Source organism: Parambassis ranga, chromosome 2, assembly GCF_900634625.1.
Source record: "Parambassis ranga chromosome 2, fParRan2.1, whole genome shotgun sequence".
NCBI lineage: Eukaryota > Metazoa > Chordata > Actinopteri > Ambassidae > Parambassis > Parambassis ranga.
In genome coordinates, this window is record NC_041023.1 from 29,122,108 (window position 1) to 29,138,750 (window position 16,643).

Genomic DNA, 16,643 nt, shown 5'->3' on the forward strand with positions numbered 1-16,643 from the left:
TGCGGCTTGGAGTGAAACTTCTGTAATTGATTGTTGATTTTGTTATAAAAGCTATAAAAGCAATTCTGCAAATATTTTTGAATGAAGCAAACAGCAAGTCATCACCTAAAGCCTGCCTCATTTTACATATGTCTATAATTGGTATGATAGGGTTTGACCAAGTGGAATGTTGGTTCTCTGGCATCATTGTCACCAAGGTATCCATTGTACAAGCTGTGCAGGCACTGTTCTCACAGACGTAGAAAGTGTTAGCATTTTAAAGCTAAAATAAGGGTAGCAAAAAAATGAACGGTCTAAAGGCAGAGCAGTGGAAGGAGAGGAAGAAGGAGTGCAGAGCGGATGGAGGAGAACATGGAGGAGAAAAGACAGTAAAGAGGTCAGGGCAAGAATTATAAATCTAATTTTTTTGGAAGGGAGGGGGGGCAGTAGGAGGATAATAAAATGAAAGAAAGAGAAGCAGAAATGTTGTTTTTGGCAAACAGAAAAGGAGGGGAAGCTAAGAGGAGAAAGACAGCTGTCCAACAACAACTTACTCAAGCCAACGAAACGGCGTGATATCACGAAATTATATTACCTTCATCTTCGTCTCTCTCGCTCCTTCTGTTCATCCATCAATCTTTCAGATTACGGTGTATATATTGAATGTATAACCAATTACGTGATGTCGTCCTCCCTTATATTCATGCACAACACTGATTTATTAGTCATTTTCTTAGCAGCTAATCAGGCATGTAGGATTTTTATTAGCGTCAAAATCAGAAGTGCAACAAATGTTCTGAAGCAGTAAGATGCTGATTTCTGTTTATTTGCAAGGTTGTTATGGAGATTGTCACAGTAATGATGCTTCAAAGAGCTATTTATTACTAAAGAAAAGAGAAACCAAGGCAGCAATGTGCTCAGCAATTTTCTTTGGCAATGCAAAATGGTCAAGGCTTTCAGCAATGGGCAACACATTACTTTTGTTAACATGATATTTCAGTCATTCATTCTGTGTGTGTGTGGGAGGCAGCCTCAGGCAGTGAAAGCAGTAGTGATGATTGGGTATTAGGAGGTGATTCAGAATATATTTTTTTAAATTCCCAGCTAATTTGGGTGTTCTAGAACAGATTCTTCTTCTGTATTTTCATAGAAAAGCCATTTCAACAAATCAAAATGAAGTTTTTAGCAGAGCCAGGTCCATTTTGAGGAAGGAAAACCCATCTATTTCTTGTTTTTAGTTCTTCATTTTGAAGTAACTTGTGCTGTTTGTGTCTGTTTACACACATTTAAGCCACATGCGCAATTAGGCTATAAAGAAAGTCTGCAGACACACTAAGTTGCTCAGCTGTCTTCAGCCTCCTGCAGTGAGAACCTTGGCTGATGCCTCAAGGTGAATGCTATAAATTCAATTTATTTCTCCTTCGCTGCTCTGCTCTCTGTTTTATCTCCCCTCCCTGCCTGCTACGGAACCCTCAAACCTTTTTCCTCTGCACCCTTTCCTCCATCCCTCCCTTCATTCCTGCCATCCCCTCCTTCGGAATTCCTCTCTCTCCTCTACCTTCTCTGCATCTTTCCTTCCTTCTGCTTCTTCTCTTCATATCTTCTTACATCCTTCTTCTCTCCCTTCTTTCTAAACCTGTCTGGAAATGTCATTATCGACTGATTTACGTCTGGCAGGCTGCATTTCTCACTATCTCTGTGTGTGTCTTCACCGTTGTCACTACATACTGAAACTAATCAATGATGCGTGTGTAAGCAAGGATCCTATTTTCAACAGCTCCGTCAATGCAACAGCCATCACCAACAATAGGATAAAAACACACACACCGTGTCAGCTATCACATCACTAACAATAGAAGTACATGTTGCCTTCAGAATGCACACTTAGACAAACCAGACGAGACAGCATGATTGCTCAGAAGCTTTCATTCCCGGAGGAATGCTCAGAGATGTGTACACACAAACACACACATGTACACACACTCACATGTGCATAAAAATACATCCTCCCACGCAAATGCATGTACACATGCTTATGGCAGCAAACACAGAGACACACTTTGATCCTCTCAGACAGCAATGAGATTAATCCACAGTGTGCCAGCACAAGTGTGTTTGTGTGTGTGTGTGTGTGTGTGTGACAGGCACGTTGAGAGCTTAGTATGACAAAAAGGGGCATGCGGTTTTGACACTTAGTCTTACAAGCTCAAATCAGGGCGCCCTGCTTTCAGTCTCTCTGTTTTTCTTCTGCTCTCTGTGCTTTCTTTTCTTGCCCTTTTGTCTTGTACTCTTCCTCTTGTCCCTTTTGATTTTTTCCCCTTCTCCCTTGTGAGAGACTGAGGGAAAGATCAGATTCAGTAAAAACAGAAGCAATAAAAGATGTACTGCTGTTAGAAGTTATATTTAAATAACAGGGTTTTGTGAAGCCTTGCAAACCAGTGATCTTCAGCACAGAAAAGTTTCCTTTTATGTTGCTGACTCTTCTCCGTGTATTGTTATTGCATTATTTTATGTGCAATCTGTGCATGCAGTGCAGATTTATTACACCAGTTACATTTGATTTGAGATGAATTAGAAATGAATAATGGGGATAAGGTCCAAAAGAAACAAGTGCAGAGGAAAAAAAAGGGATGCGGCAAAACTTTTACTTCCCTGTTTTCCTGAACTGATTACAGGTTGAACATGCCAGGCCATCAAACAGACCATTAAACAGCAATTAAAGACACAGAGGGAGCAATGAAGAGGGAAAACATATCAGAAAGTAGAAAACAAAACAAGGCCCTGATTGTATGTGTAAGTGCCAGACATTTACATTTCTATTCTGGAAATAATAAAACTAGAAGACAGGCAGGCAGAGGAGACGACTGACAGATTGGCTCGTTTTGCATTACATCTGATTTATTTAAAAACAAAAAAAACATGTCTATGCTTTAGTGGACATTTGTGAATCACAGGTGTCACTGGTCAGTGTTGCAGTTGGTGCTGACAGATTGTAAGCAGATGTCTTGGTCTCAGTAGCACAGCGTAGAAATGGATTAACTGTAATGTACCACAGTAAAGACAAAGAGCTGCATCTTTAGTCACACCAGTTTATGTGAGGGTGTGTGGTCCCGTGGAAAGAGCAAGCTCCCGCGGACCATGGATAATGCATTTTTACACTTTTCTTATTAGTCACAGTGTGTGTGCTTTAAATGTGTGTCTGAGCGACAGGCAGAGAGGAAGAGGTGAGGGAACCAGAGAAGTTTTTTTAAGGAGAGAGAAAAAATGCAAGTAAAAAAAAAATGGGAAATGTGTCAAGAACAGATCCTCATTCTGTCATGCAGTAGTCCCACCTGCCCTCTTCTCTTTTGCTCTCGCTCTCTCTCTCTTCCCCTTATGCTGCCTTTGTCTCTCTACCTTCCTTCTCCCTCCCGTTCGCATCTCTTTGATTTGTTTTCCCTCCAAATCCTCTAGTTTTTTTATTCCCTTCCCTGTCAGGGCTGTTTCTGTGTGTGTGTGCACTGATTGTGAGTGTGTATGTAAGTCTTCTCTTTTTTTAAGCCTCTCTGATGTACAACAGCTCCTTGAGGGGAGCTTTTCTCTCCCTCTCAAACACTCAAAACACACACACACTTACGCACAGCCATCCTATGCACCAGCTTTAACCTATTTCCCTAACACTTCACTGTGATGGTCTCTCATCCCATCTACTCTCTCCATACTAAATCATTCATGTCCACTGTCTCTGACCCACTTCTATTATAGTTTAAGACACCACACACACATACATACACCTCTCACTAAAAATCCTTACACGTCGGGTTGCTTTAATCTGTTGCGCTGACAGTGTGTAAATCCATTTTTTCCAGCCCTTCTCCATTTTTATAGACTTTATAAACAAGTAAAAGTTTCCAGATCAGTAAACACATTTTTGATTTTGGCTTTGAATAAAAGCCCAGACGCCATTTTAACTATAATTCCCAATGATCATTTTATCATTACACTTGCTTTTCAACAATCCATTATCCCTTTGATGTGTTTAATGTGGCCCCTGAGAGCAGTTTCAGAATTTTGAATGCACATAACCACTGTGGTAGGTGTCGATCATTTTCTCTAATAATCCCTGTTATAATCGAGTGCAGTGCAACTTTGTGTTGGCACCTTTGCAGGGGAGAGCCGCAGTAAATACTTTACTAAACCAAAAGCTTTATTGGCTCTCTTTACTTTGATGCTGCACACATGGCGGCCCAGTAATAACAAATGTTTCAGAAAACCTGCTCTGATGTGTGTGAGTGTGTGTGCATGTGTTCATCCCACTGTGTTTTCTCATGTAAAGTTATAAACCATAATGTGTGGGCGTTGGAGAAGGGCAAAGTGGAGCAAAGGCTTACTTTATGCGTATAGTATTGACTAAATGTCAGATGTAAAATTTTGTTGTATTTAATGGTGGTTTTGTGTGTTCGAGACAGAGAAAGAGAGAGTGTTAGCAGAAAGCAGATGAGATTTGGGGGCTCGCTCCTCACTGACTGTCTGCCGCAGGACAGGAGCTGTCAGCTGGGAAAGAAACACTGCTCCGCAGGATCCTACTTTTGAGAACTAGAAATGTGTGTGTGTGCTCTTGTATCTTTAAGAGAACCAGACTGTGTGGTAGACCATTGAAGTGAGGACATTGGCTGGTCCGGTTTGAGGGTTTTTGACTTGGTTTTAGGGTAAAGGTTATAATTGGGTTTAGATCACTGAGGGTTGGGGTTAGGTAATTAGTTATGATGGTTAAGGTTAAGCTAAGGGACTAGGGAATACATGATGTCAGTGGATGTCCTCACAAAGATCGCTGTACATGGTTGTGTGTGTGTCTGTGAAAGAAAAAGAAAGAGCGAGAAGCAAAAACAGAAGGAGGAATTAGAAACAGAATTAATTTTACTTACCAATTGCAAGTTGATTATGCACAGTCATGAACAACACAGACAGTTGCGGCGGTGTAGTTATGTGTGTGTGTCAGCTATAAGCCACCTGCTTATCAGACAAAAACTGTCAGTAAAGGAGAGAAAAAGCATGGCAACAACAGTGAAAGAAAAGAAAGGAAAAATGAAAAATCCCCTTTATCGCAGCTTTCTTCAATCCACATTTCAATGCTACCTCTGTATTTGTGTGTGTGCCTGCAGGCAGTATTACCCACCACTGAGAGCCAGCTGTGCCCTCCCTGAATTCCTCTCATCTATCCTTTGCTCCCTCTTCTCTTTAAAATCACACTTTTTCTTCTGCTAAAATATTCTAGCCAGTCTTGCTTCCATGTCTTTCTGTTCCCTTTCTTTTAACAGCAAAAGCAGTGAGCAGGATTCTTATTTATAATCATTGTTTTTGCATCGAAATTTTAAATTCAGTCTTTTAAATAAATTTTCAATCTGAGTTTCTGATACAGATGACATGTTTTTATCTTCGGGGCTTCTTGTTGGCATGTTCTAGATGTACTCCTCATTTTAAAATACAGTAAGTTATTGTGCCGCAGCTCAGCCAATGCTCCCTCAGTGGTGACTAATAAGCACCATACAAATATATTTTTCTGACTCATTTTATTTTAGAGTTCAGTTGTAGTTCTAAATACACTCAACAAAAATATAAACGCAACACTTTTGTTTTTGCTCCCATGTTTCATGAGATGGACTTGAAGATCTAAACTTCATTCCAGATACACAATATTACCATTCCTCTCAAACATTGTTCACAAATCTGTCTAAATGTGTGATAGTGAGCACTTCTGCTTTGCTGAGATAATCCATCCCACCTCACAGGTGTGCCACATCAAGATGCTGATCTGACATCATGATTAGTGCACAGGTGTACCTTAAACTGCCCACAATAAAAGGCCACCCTGAAATGTGCATTTTGTTTCTGCTTTATTGGCGGTCTGGGGACTCAGAACCAGTCAGTATCTGGTGTGACCACCATTTGCCTCATGCAGTGCAACACATCTTCTTCGCATAGAGTTTATCAGATTGTCTATTGTGGCCTGTGGAATGTTGGTCCACTCCTCTTCAATGGCTGTGCGAAGTTGCTGGATATTAGTGGGAACTGGTGCACGCTGTCGTATACGCCGGTCAAGCACATCCCAAACATGTTCAATGGGTGACATGTCCGGTGAGTATGCTGGCCATGCAAGAATTGGGACATTTTCAGCTTCCAAGAATTGTGTACAGATCCTTGCAACATGGGGCCGTGCATTATCTTGCTGAAACATGAGGTGATGTTCATGGATGTATGGCACAACAATGGGCCTCAGGATCTCATCACGGTATCTCTGTGCATTCAAAATGCCATCAATAGAATGCACCTGTGTTCTTCGTCCATAACAGATGCCTGCCCATACCATGACCCCACCACCACCATGGGCCACTCGATCCACCACATTGACATCAGCAAAGCGCTCACCCACACGACGCCACACACGCTGTCTGCCATCTGCCCTGAACAATGTAAACCGAGATTCATCCGTGAAGAGAACACCTCTCCAACGTGCTAGACGCCATCGAATGTGAGCATTTGCCCACTCAAGTCTGTTACGGCGACGATCTGGAGTCAGGTTAAGACCCCGATGAGGACAACGAGCATGCAGTTGAGCTTCCCTGAGACGGTTTCTGACAGTTTGTGCAGAAATTGTTTGGTTATGCAAACCAATTGTTTCAGCAGCTGTCTGAGTGGCTGGTCTCAGATGATCTCGGAGGTGAACCTGCTGGATGTGGAGGTCCTGGGCTGGTGTGGTTACTCGTGGTCTGCGGTTGTGAGGCCGGTTGGATGTACTGCCATATTCTCTGAAACGCCTTTGGAGACGGCTTATGGTGGAGAAATGAACATTCAATGCACGAGCAACAGATCTGGTTGACATTCCTGCTGTCAGCATGCCAATTGCACGCTCCCTCAATGCTTGTGGCATCTGTGGCATTTTGCTGTGAGACAAAACTGCACATTTCAGGGTGGCCTTTTATTGTGGGCAGTTTGAGGTACACCTGTGCACTAATCATGATGTCAGATCAGCATCTTGATGTGGCACACCTGTGAGGTGGGATGGATTATCTCAGCAAAGCAGAAGTGCTCACTATCACACATTTAGACAGATTTGTGAACAATGTTTGAGAGGAATGGTAATATTGTGTATCTGGAATGAAGTTTAGATCTTCAAGTCCATCTCATGAAACATGGGAGCAAAAACAAAAGTGTTGCGTTTATATTTTTGTTGAGTGTATAAAGAAAAATCTCGTTAAGCCAAATATAGTACATAATATAAGAAGTTCCCTGACCGGGAATCGAACCCGGGCCGCGGCGGTGAGAGCGGTTGTTGTTGTTGGCGTCCATGGGCCAGTGGCGCAATGGATAACGCGTCTGACTACGGATCAGAAGATTCTAGGTTCGACTCCTGGCTGGCTCGTCAATCTTTTCTTTTTTCCGTGTTGAATGGAAAATGGCAGCACCAGCTGATGCCTGCTGATGCAGCAGCTCATGGTGCTGGGTCTCTCAACCTCACTTGTATGCAGCACTTTAATACACCCACCTATATTCACTTTAGCAGCTGAAAAAAACATGCTTATACTCAAAACTTTACACTACATAAGTTTAGGATCACATAAGAAGGACCTCAGACCTCCTCCAACTGCTGCAAAATTATCAAATATTTTGAAATTCCTTGTTTGCTGATTTCTCTCACCTCAAAGCTCACTTTTTTCCCTAAAATTGTCCAGTTTGGGTGGAGTACATTTCGGGCCAGCCTTTCTTGATATATAAGTTAAATAGAGAGTCTCCAATTTGTGTAACATGTAGAGGGAAACCTCCCTTGCAGAAATGAGGCTGAGCCTGACACGCACCACGTACTGCAGGGGTTAAAGTGTAAACTCTGCCTGCTTCACAAGCAGCCTGCTGTGTAACCAGAGCAGAAAGTGTCACAGAAAACAATGGAGAGCTGTTTTGTTCAGTCGGAAACAGAGAGCAGAGAAAGGGGATTATTTCTAAAATAGCTCTGTGTTTGTCTTAGACAGAGACTGGCCAATGTCACACTGGACTGAGTCTGCTGTACACACACTCAAAGACACACACACACACACACACACACATCCTGGGATACACACAGACAACCTGTGAACATGCACACACAGAAAACACACATCCTTATAAGCACATACATGCGTACAGCTGTCCCTTGAACACACACACAGTGGAGTGCAGTAAAGTGCAACTGCATGAAAGAGATAATGCAGCACACACGGGAAGCTGCTTTGGTGTGTGTAGAAATATGTGAGTGATCTAAGACCAGGCATTAGTGTTTCTGATAAAGTGAGGGGCCGTAAGTGGTCTTAGGAGGGAGAGAAAGCCCCTTCATGTATGTATGTGTGTGTGTGCTGGGGTTGGGGTCAGGTGCCTGGTGCGTTTGTGTATATCTGCTTACTGTCTGCCTTGTCGCCACAGCGATGACATCATGGCACACGACGGCCGAACAACGGAAAGAATTCTTCCCATCTTCTCTGCAGACAGAGAGGGAGAGGAGGTGCAGAGGTAGAGGGCAGAAATGAGAACAGAAATGCAGCGATACTAACAAAGAATAAGTGAAACTGCAGCTGAACAGACGAGACAATAAATGTAGGGATAAACTTGTTAAGGAAGTCTCTAGAGTTTATTTCAGCACCTACAATCCTCGTACTGACCATGTTAAACATACATCTTCACAGCTGTGGACTGTGATCACGTTCCTTCTTGTACTTACTAATGAAGATCTTAAACAAACCTGTAAGTTTGCCAACAAAAGCCAGCTCTGTAGTTTGTTTCTCTTCCTGCTTTTACGCTGCCCTCAGACATGCTTTCACCAGCGTGCTGAGCTACTGTGGGGGAAGGGCGGAGCCGTATGCGTCAAAGCTATTTATATCGGCGGCAGCAGCAGGGGTGTTGCGTATCTGTGGGCCAGTGGCGCAATGGATAACGCGTCTGACTACGGATCAGAAGATTCTAGGTTCGACTCCTGGCTGGCTCGCATACCTTTTCTTTTCGTTGCTGTTTCATTGAATGGAAAATGCCAGCTTTATCTGCTGTGACTGTTTGAAAAAAAATAGACCTTTAAAGGCAGAAGTCTCTGATTTCTCTCTCTAACCTTGATTTATTATTTCATTATTACTGAGGGAAGGTGTTGATAACCACTAGTACTCTTGCGCTTAAGTAAAGTAAAACTTGGCTCAGTTTGTATGCAGACTCGTTGAACCCTCATATTTTTTGAGTTATTACAAAGCCTTTGAGGGCAAAAGTGTCCAGTCAGCCTGGAATTGTGTTCCTGATATGAAATCATGTTCAGTTACTGTGTTGTTAGACATGTACCGTAACCAAAACACATAAGCAAGTGTTCCCTGACCGGGAATCGAACCCGGGCCGCGGCGGTGAGAGCGCCGAATCCTAACCACTAGACCACCAGGGACCTGTTTTTGTGTTGTGGACACCCATATAGTGGAGGTCAACCTGACCTAAGCCTACAACGTAAAGTTCTTCAGCTATACCACATCTTTAATCTGTCACGAGTCATCTAGCTTATTTTGCAATACAAGGGACTTGATCACACAGTCAGGTGTATCCTTGGCTGTGATCAAAGCAAAACTCAGCTCAGTTTCTCTGCATGACAAAGTGGTTATAATTTCTGGAATGCATTTTACACAAGCTCAATCAATTGAATGTCTGGGATAGGTATAGTGTAGAGCTGTTACCCTGCTTGTATGCTACCCTCACAGAGCATGCTTTCAGCAGCATGCTGAGCTGCTGGTGGGGGGAGGGGTGAAGCCACTGTGCGAAGCTATTCATGTCAGCAGCAGCAGCAGCAGCAGCTGCATGGTGCAGCTGTGGGCCAGTGGCGCAATGGATAACGCGTCTGACTACGGATCAGAAGATTCTAGGTTCGACTCCTGGCTGGCTCGCATGTCTTTTAAAAAGACCATTAAAGACAACAACAAGTCTTTGCAGACCTTCCTTTATACTACCTTGTTTCTCATTTTGCTGCAGTAAGGACAGAGTTCAAGGGGGAGTTACATAGCTAAGGCAGCACATCCACTGGGAACCTTTTCTTCCTCACATTGCTGGCTCTGTTGTCTTTGTTATTTCCAATGATACGGACACATTGCCAGCAATGCTGAGAGCATACTATGTTTTAAGTGCCCTTTGACAGTAGAATTATGTAAAGATTTAGCAAAAAAGTGCTACACTTAATGATTACTAGGCAACAGCAGTAGCCACAACTAACACTTGTCATGAGAATGTGTTTAGCTTTGCAAGCTGAGACAGCCACAGCCAAGCAGAAAGTGTTTTAAGTGTGTGTTTGTCAGACAAAAGATGAAGGGAGGGCCATAGAGAGGCCCAGAATGAGAGGAGTGCATCTGGAATAAATATCATTTTATCACCAGGGGTTTATAAGCACCATGTGCTGGCAGGTAACTCTCAGATATGGTATAAAACTAGACGCACTGTTAGCTTTAACAAGAGTAATGTTCCATTAGCTTCTCTGCATGCTTGTGTCCGTGTATATGTGTGTGCATGTGTGTGTGTAGCAATGATTATATAAAAAAGAAAAGGAAAAGACTGTGACAGTGTTCCAGTGTCTCAAAGTCTGGAAGACAGGAATGAAAATGTCCATCTAATCAACACGCAGTATTGTAAGTCTATATCGTGTTACATAAAGATATCATTAATATCACAATGTCTTCAGCCTTGTTTACAAAATTGGAATATCCACCACTGATAAGCAATTGTAAGTCTGACAGTGGCCAGTGCACCCAGGCACTGCTCCTGACAGGAGTGCCACAGTTAGAATGCATGATGGGACATTCATATACTGACAGTTTGGTCAGTGAGGTTGACCAAAGAATCCATGGGTCTCACACAGTCCAAACATATAATCTGTCTTCATTTAGATGCTCTCATCACTGCATTCCTCCCTGCACCACTGTATCTGTGTCTGTGTAATTGTGTGTTGAGCCAAAGAGTAAAAGTGCACAAATGGAATGTAAAAAATGTAAATGAAATATACCTCTGTCTGTGTCAGCGTGGATTTCTGGGTGCATCTGGATAATTGTATGTCTGTGCATGTATGTGTTTATATACTGATAAGCCAAAACTTTATGACCTCCTCTGCCAAGTATGCTACTGGTCCTTCACATGCTAAAATAAAGCTCTGACCCACTGAGGGTTGGGCTCTACACGAGCTCTGACGATGCCCTGTGGTGACTGGCACAACTTGGAGCTGCAAGGACACATCTTGTTCCAGCACACTGATGCCTGTTTATGGTCACTGGTGACCCATATCACCCAACCTAGCCTTAACAAGTTTGCACTTGTCGATGGTTAATCATTCTGTACACCGATTTCTCCTGCATTCCAACATGTTGACTACAAGAACAGACTTAACTCACCATCTAATATTTTCCAGATCTTAACATGTTACAAAGTAATCAGTGTACTGTGTGTGTTTATTAAGTTTTGGCTTGAGTGTGTATCTACAGGTGGAGAAAATGCTCTACACCCTAATACTGTAATCCAGAAACTGAAAATGATTTCTTTTTATGTGTTTGTGTGTGGGTTATTATTTGACCAACCCCTTATGAGACTGTGAAAAAGCTGTGGTGATTTAAATTCCTATTTACAACTGACACATTTCTGAGAACTCTCAAACTTGGGTGTCCTTGCAAGACGCTTAGCTGTGGTTGATGGGACGCATGGGATGCGGCTTGTTGCCTCTGGACCACATGGAATGCTGTCTATCTGTCAACCTGACAAACTCAAGAAATAGAGAAAACAGATACAAGTAGATTGCAGGAGACAGTGTGGAGAGTCTTTTATACTTGTGTGTTTTTATATGGTTATGTGTGCCATTGTGTTACTACGCTTCTTCTGCATTTTTTTTAGATGTAACCTTTATGCTATTTTTGGCCCTTTGCTTACAGAGACAGATGAATCAAGAGGAGCAAAATGTGTGATAAAGGTCATGACCATAATTATAATGGGAACATCTTGATTACATAGTTTGCACCATGCTTTCCATGAGGGAGCCCCATGATGTTCTGTAAAACTGCTGCATTTTCATCCTCTTAAATCACAATGTGGTGCTTCAGTGAAGAGGAGTTCCCTCTGCTAGTTGACATGCTGTGGGTTCAAAATTAAAGTGTTAATTTGCAAATTGCTTTCCAGCCAAAAGGACGGTTATGGTTTTAATCCATTCAACAACCCCTTAGAAGAAAAGTCACTCAAGGACCGTGACGTCCCCGGTATGGCGTAGCCGGGGCCCCACCCTGGAGCCAGGCCAGGGGTTGGGGCTTGAATGCGAGCGCCTGGTGGCCGGGCCTTTCCGCACAGGGCCTGGCCGGGCTCAGCCCGAAGGAGCGAAGTGGGGCCAACCTCCCATGGGCTCACCACCAGTGGGAGGAACCGTAAGGGGACGGTGCGTAGTGAATTGGGTGGCAGTCGAAGGCGGGGGCCTCGGCGACCCGATCACTGGACACAGAAACTGGCTCTGGGGACATGGAATGTCACCTCACTGGGGGGGAAGGAGCCTGAGCTTGTGTGGGAGGCCGAGCGGCACCGACTAGATATAGTCGGGCTCGCCAGTGTAGAGTACTTGACCTTCTTACAGTCACTGGGGCGGGGTGCTGGATGGTGCCTCGACCGAGGACTCTGTCATCTTGCTGGGAGACGTCAACGCCCACGTGGTGGTGAGTTGGAACCATTGGCAGGGGAAGAGGCTGGACAGGCCCGGCAGAACCCTCTGCCAGGGAGATCTTCAACTCCCACCTCCGGTAGAGCTTCACCCAGATTCCGAGGGAAGTTGGGGACATTTGATGCCGGCAAGCTGAAGGATGACTCCTATCGGGCCCGGATGGCTTGTGGGGCTCCTGAAGCAGCTGACAGCTATCGGCAGACCAAGCATGCTGCAGCGAGGGCAGTTGTCGAGGCAAAAACTCGGGCCTGGGAGGAGTTTGGGGAGGCCATGGAGGTGGACTATTGGTCAGCCTCAAAGAGATTCTGGCAAACCGTCCGGTGCCTCAGGAGGGGAAGCAGTTCTCTGCCAACACTATATTCAGTGGAGGTGGGTAGCTGTTGACCTAGGACTGGGGATGTGGTTGCACGGTGGAAGGAGTACTTTGAGGATCTCCTTAATCCCACCAACAAGCCTTCCATTATGGAAGCTGAGGCTGATGACTCAGTGGTGGACTCATTTATCACCTGTGCTGAAGTTGCCGAGGTAGTCAAAAAGCTCCCCGACCGCAAGGCACCAGGGGTGGATGAGATTCGCCCTGGGTACCTTAAGTGTCTGGATGTTGTGGGGCTGTCTTGGCTGACACACCTCTGCAATGTCGCGTGGCAATCGGGGGCAGTGCCGCTGGACTGGCAGACCATGGTGGTCCCTCTTTTTAAAAAGGGGGACCGGAGGGTTTGCTCCAACTATAGGGGGATCACACCTCCCTGGGAAAGTCTATGCTAGGGTATTGGAGAGGAGAATTTGGCCTATAGTCGAACCTCGGATTCAGGAGGAGCAATGTGGTTTTCGCCCTTGTCCCTCGCGGCATTTTGTGGGAGGTGCTCTGGGAGTATGGGGTCTGTGGCCCTTTGTTAAGGGCTGTTAGGTCCCTGTATGACCAGAGCAGGAGTTTGGTTTGCATTGCCAGCAGTAAGTCAGACCTTTTCCCAGTGCTTGTTGGACTCCGGCAGGGCTGCCCTTTGTCACAGGTTCTGTTCATAATATTTATGGACAGAATTTCTAGGCGCAGCGAGGGACCGGAGGGGGTCTGGTTCAGGATTTCATCTCTGCTTTTTGCAGATGATGTTGTCCTGTTGGCTTCATCGACCCAGGACCTTCAGTGTGCACTGTTTTGCAGCCGAGTGTGAAGCAGCTGGGATGAGAATCAGCACCTCCAAGTCTGAGGCCATGGTTCTCGACCAGAAAAAGGTTGCTTGTCCTCTCTGGGTGGGAGGAGAGCTCCTGCCCCAAGTGGAGGAGTATGTGTATCTCGGGGTCTTGTTCACGCGTGAGGGAAAAATGGAGCGGGAGATTGACAGGAAGATCGGTGCGGCTTCCACAGTTATGTGGTCGCTGTACCGGTCTGTCATGGTGAAGAAGGAGCTGAGCCAAAAGGTGAAGCTCTCGATTTACCAGTCAATCTACGTTCCTACCCTCACCTATGGTCATGAGCTCTGGGTAATGACCGAAAGAATGAGATCGCGAATACAGGCAGCCGAAATGAGTTTCCTTCGAAGGGTGTGCTGGGCGCTCCCTTAGAGATAGTGTGAGAAGCTCAGTCACCCGAGAGGAGCTCGGAGTAGGGCCGCTGCTATATCAAAAAACAGGGATGGCTGGACTTTTGTCTGTGGTTGTCCATTTAACTCGATCTACCTTCACCTCAGGCTGGAGGATAAATGCTGTAAGACTGTTTCCAACAATGTTTGGTTCAATGTTTCAGGACAAAACCAGGTCAAGAATGCTTAAAATCAGTATAGGACCTCTTGTCACAAAACCTATTTTTGCTCTACTGGTATAACTTTGTATTAGTGAAAGGCACACAAGTGTCGATTTATACCTTTATTTTACACATATGATTGTTCTCCGTACAGGCAAGAAGCACTACTGGCGGCCATAAGTGAAAAAGATGCCAACATTGCACTGTTAGAGCTCTCCTCGTCCAAGAAGAAGAAAACTCAGGAAGAGGTGGCAGCTCTAAAGAGAGAGAAGGACAGTCTGGTTCAACAGCTCAAACAACAGGTAGGACTAAAAGCATGAATCTGACACAGAAGCACACACCTGGGTTTTCTGATCTATTATTTAAAGGGGAGTATTGCTATTGAATGATGTAGAGGGTAAAGGGGGTAAAGAGAGGAATGTAGGAACCAGATTTAGAAAGGGGTAAATAAAAGCAGGGGCAGCACAGGTGAGGTGGCAGTGATGAGGGGAGCAAAGAAAACAAGAGAAGCAGAGAGAAACTGAGTCCAGATGTGACCACAGCCCTCCAACCACGAAGGGTAAATTTAGGACTAACCTACCAGTCCTGCACGACACCACATCCACACACAAACACAGACTGAATTCTGATCTTCAGCCAATCTCTGGCGACAAACGCTTTCCTATGAATTTGTATTTATGTAAATGTTCTGTCCACAGATGCGCACACAAAACCTTGCACGTCACTGCAGTGATATGGTTACACACCGATATGTACACACTCAGCCAGGCCAAAAACAAGGATATAAACATGACCAAATGCCTGTGTGGTTTTACGCTAGGTCTATTCACACACTCACACACACACTGTTAAAGTTCTCATGGGTCTAGTGAAGTAACCAACCCCTTAGTGGATAAGCCTACTGGGAGTTGGGTTTCATTTCACTTCTCCCTTCTATCCATATGTGGTATTACTTTTATTAACTTCCCCAGTCAGGTTTGGTCACTGTTAGTGGCCAAATGCATCGTTACCCTATGTATGGGCCATAAAGGTACTAATGAGATATTAATATCTGGCAACAACTACAACTCACTGTCAACTATACCTGATAATGTTGCACAATAAACCACATCCAAAATGGAGAACTTCATTTTCATTTTCTCCTCAGTTTCCATGGACGGAACTGCTGTTAGTTTTTTTTTATCCTCAGATCCACTCAAATACATACAAAGTAATGAAGCTTTGGTGACAAAAGATTTCCAGTTACTGAATATTGCCAAAAATCCACTTAATGGATGGAACAAGGTCAAAAGGATTCAGTTAGATCAGTTTTTGTACATGCAAGAAAAATAAAAATCTAAGCACCAAAGAGTGTTTGGATCTGTGTTTAAAAGAGAAGCAGCTTTAGAGAGTAGCTGTGTCAAATGAAGTCATTATAACAAGCATCACCTCTCTCTCTCTCTTCCATCCTCATCCCTCCGTTTCGTCTCTCTCTCTGTTCTATTTGAAGTCATTTATGACACCTCAGGGTCTCGAAGGTGGTTACTGACAACACAGAGACTCCACTGTCTGCTGCTGCCAGTGTGTGTTTGCGCATGCAATGGTGTGAGCAAGTTTGCACCACAGGTCTCTCTTCCCCTCTCTCTCACTTTCTCGTTCTCTCTGTAGTGTCATAATTTTCAGTCACTCAATGATGGATCACAGCCGAGACTTCCACAGTACTCCTGTGTGCGTCTGTTCACATGTGTGTTTGCATTGTAACCATGTCGTGCTTACTTTGGTGGGTGTTTGGCGCTGATAACCTACCTGACAGGTAGTCAGAGGGCAAAGAGCAAAGAGCAATAGTACAGAGAACACAGAAGATGAAAAGGTACTGAAGTTCACTCTAAGCAATCACACAAATAATAACACTATGGGCTGGCAAGATAACTTTGTATTAGATTTACATTCTTGTAAATTTGGCTCACATGTGGCACCTGACAGCTTTTTAAAGTTCCACTAGAGCACCTTGTGTCAGTTAATCAGAGGTCAGGTGATGGAGTTCTGCCTTCGTCTGGTCTTAATTTGGGTTCAAACACCACAGTAACCTATGCAACACTGCATGCCACATGCAGTGTAAATTGTCAGATTAAAGTGTATATTATATAGTTTTGTTCTATTGGAATCAGCAATCCTTGAGGGACCAGAAAGACTTTCATTTTCAATAAGTCAGCAAGGCTCAAGAATGTTCAACCTTAAATAGCA

The 16,643-nt window shown here is 44.2% G+C and overlaps 1 protein-coding gene, 1 long non-coding RNA gene and 4 other non-coding genes across 12 annotated transcripts in view; 4 read left to right on the forward strand and 2 right to left on the reverse strand.

The window, feature by feature from the left end:
- LOC114432161 (ELKS/Rab6-interacting/CAST family member 1-like) overlaps positions 1–16,643 on the forward strand; it is a 104,318-nt gene that overhangs the window by 57,203 nt on the left and 30,472 nt on the right. For all 7 annotated transcript variants that reach the window (XM_028399994.1, XM_028399993.1, XM_028399996.1 and 4 more), the window contains one exon: positions 14,575–14,722. In XM_028399994.1, coding sequence (XP_028255795.1) covers positions 14,575–14,722 — 148 coding nt within the window. The remainder of the gene's footprint in view (positions 1–14,574; positions 14,723–16,643) is intronic.
- LOC114432163 (uncharacterized) lies at positions 4,144–8,820 on the reverse strand. Its single transcript, XR_003670231.1, has 3 exons — positions 8,726–8,820; positions 8,390–8,465; positions 4,144–4,811 (listed from the first exon to the last, which is right to left on the reverse strand). It is a non-coding gene; the product is annotated as an uncharacterized LOC114432163 (long non-coding RNA).
- trnar-acg (transfer RNA arginine (anticodon ACG)) lies at positions 7,306–7,378 on the forward strand. Its single transcript has one exon. It is a non-coding gene; the product is annotated as a tRNA-Arg (tRNA).
- On the forward strand, positions 8,896–8,968 carry trnar-acg (transfer RNA arginine (anticodon ACG)). Its single transcript has one exon. It is a non-coding gene; the product is annotated as a tRNA-Arg (tRNA).
- Positions 9,332–9,403, reverse strand: trnae-cuc (transfer RNA glutamic acid (anticodon CUC)). The gene has a single exon. It is a non-coding gene; the product is annotated as a tRNA-Glu (tRNA).
- trnar-acg (transfer RNA arginine (anticodon ACG)) lies at positions 9,821–9,893 on the forward strand. Its single transcript has one exon. It is a non-coding gene; the product is annotated as a tRNA-Arg (tRNA).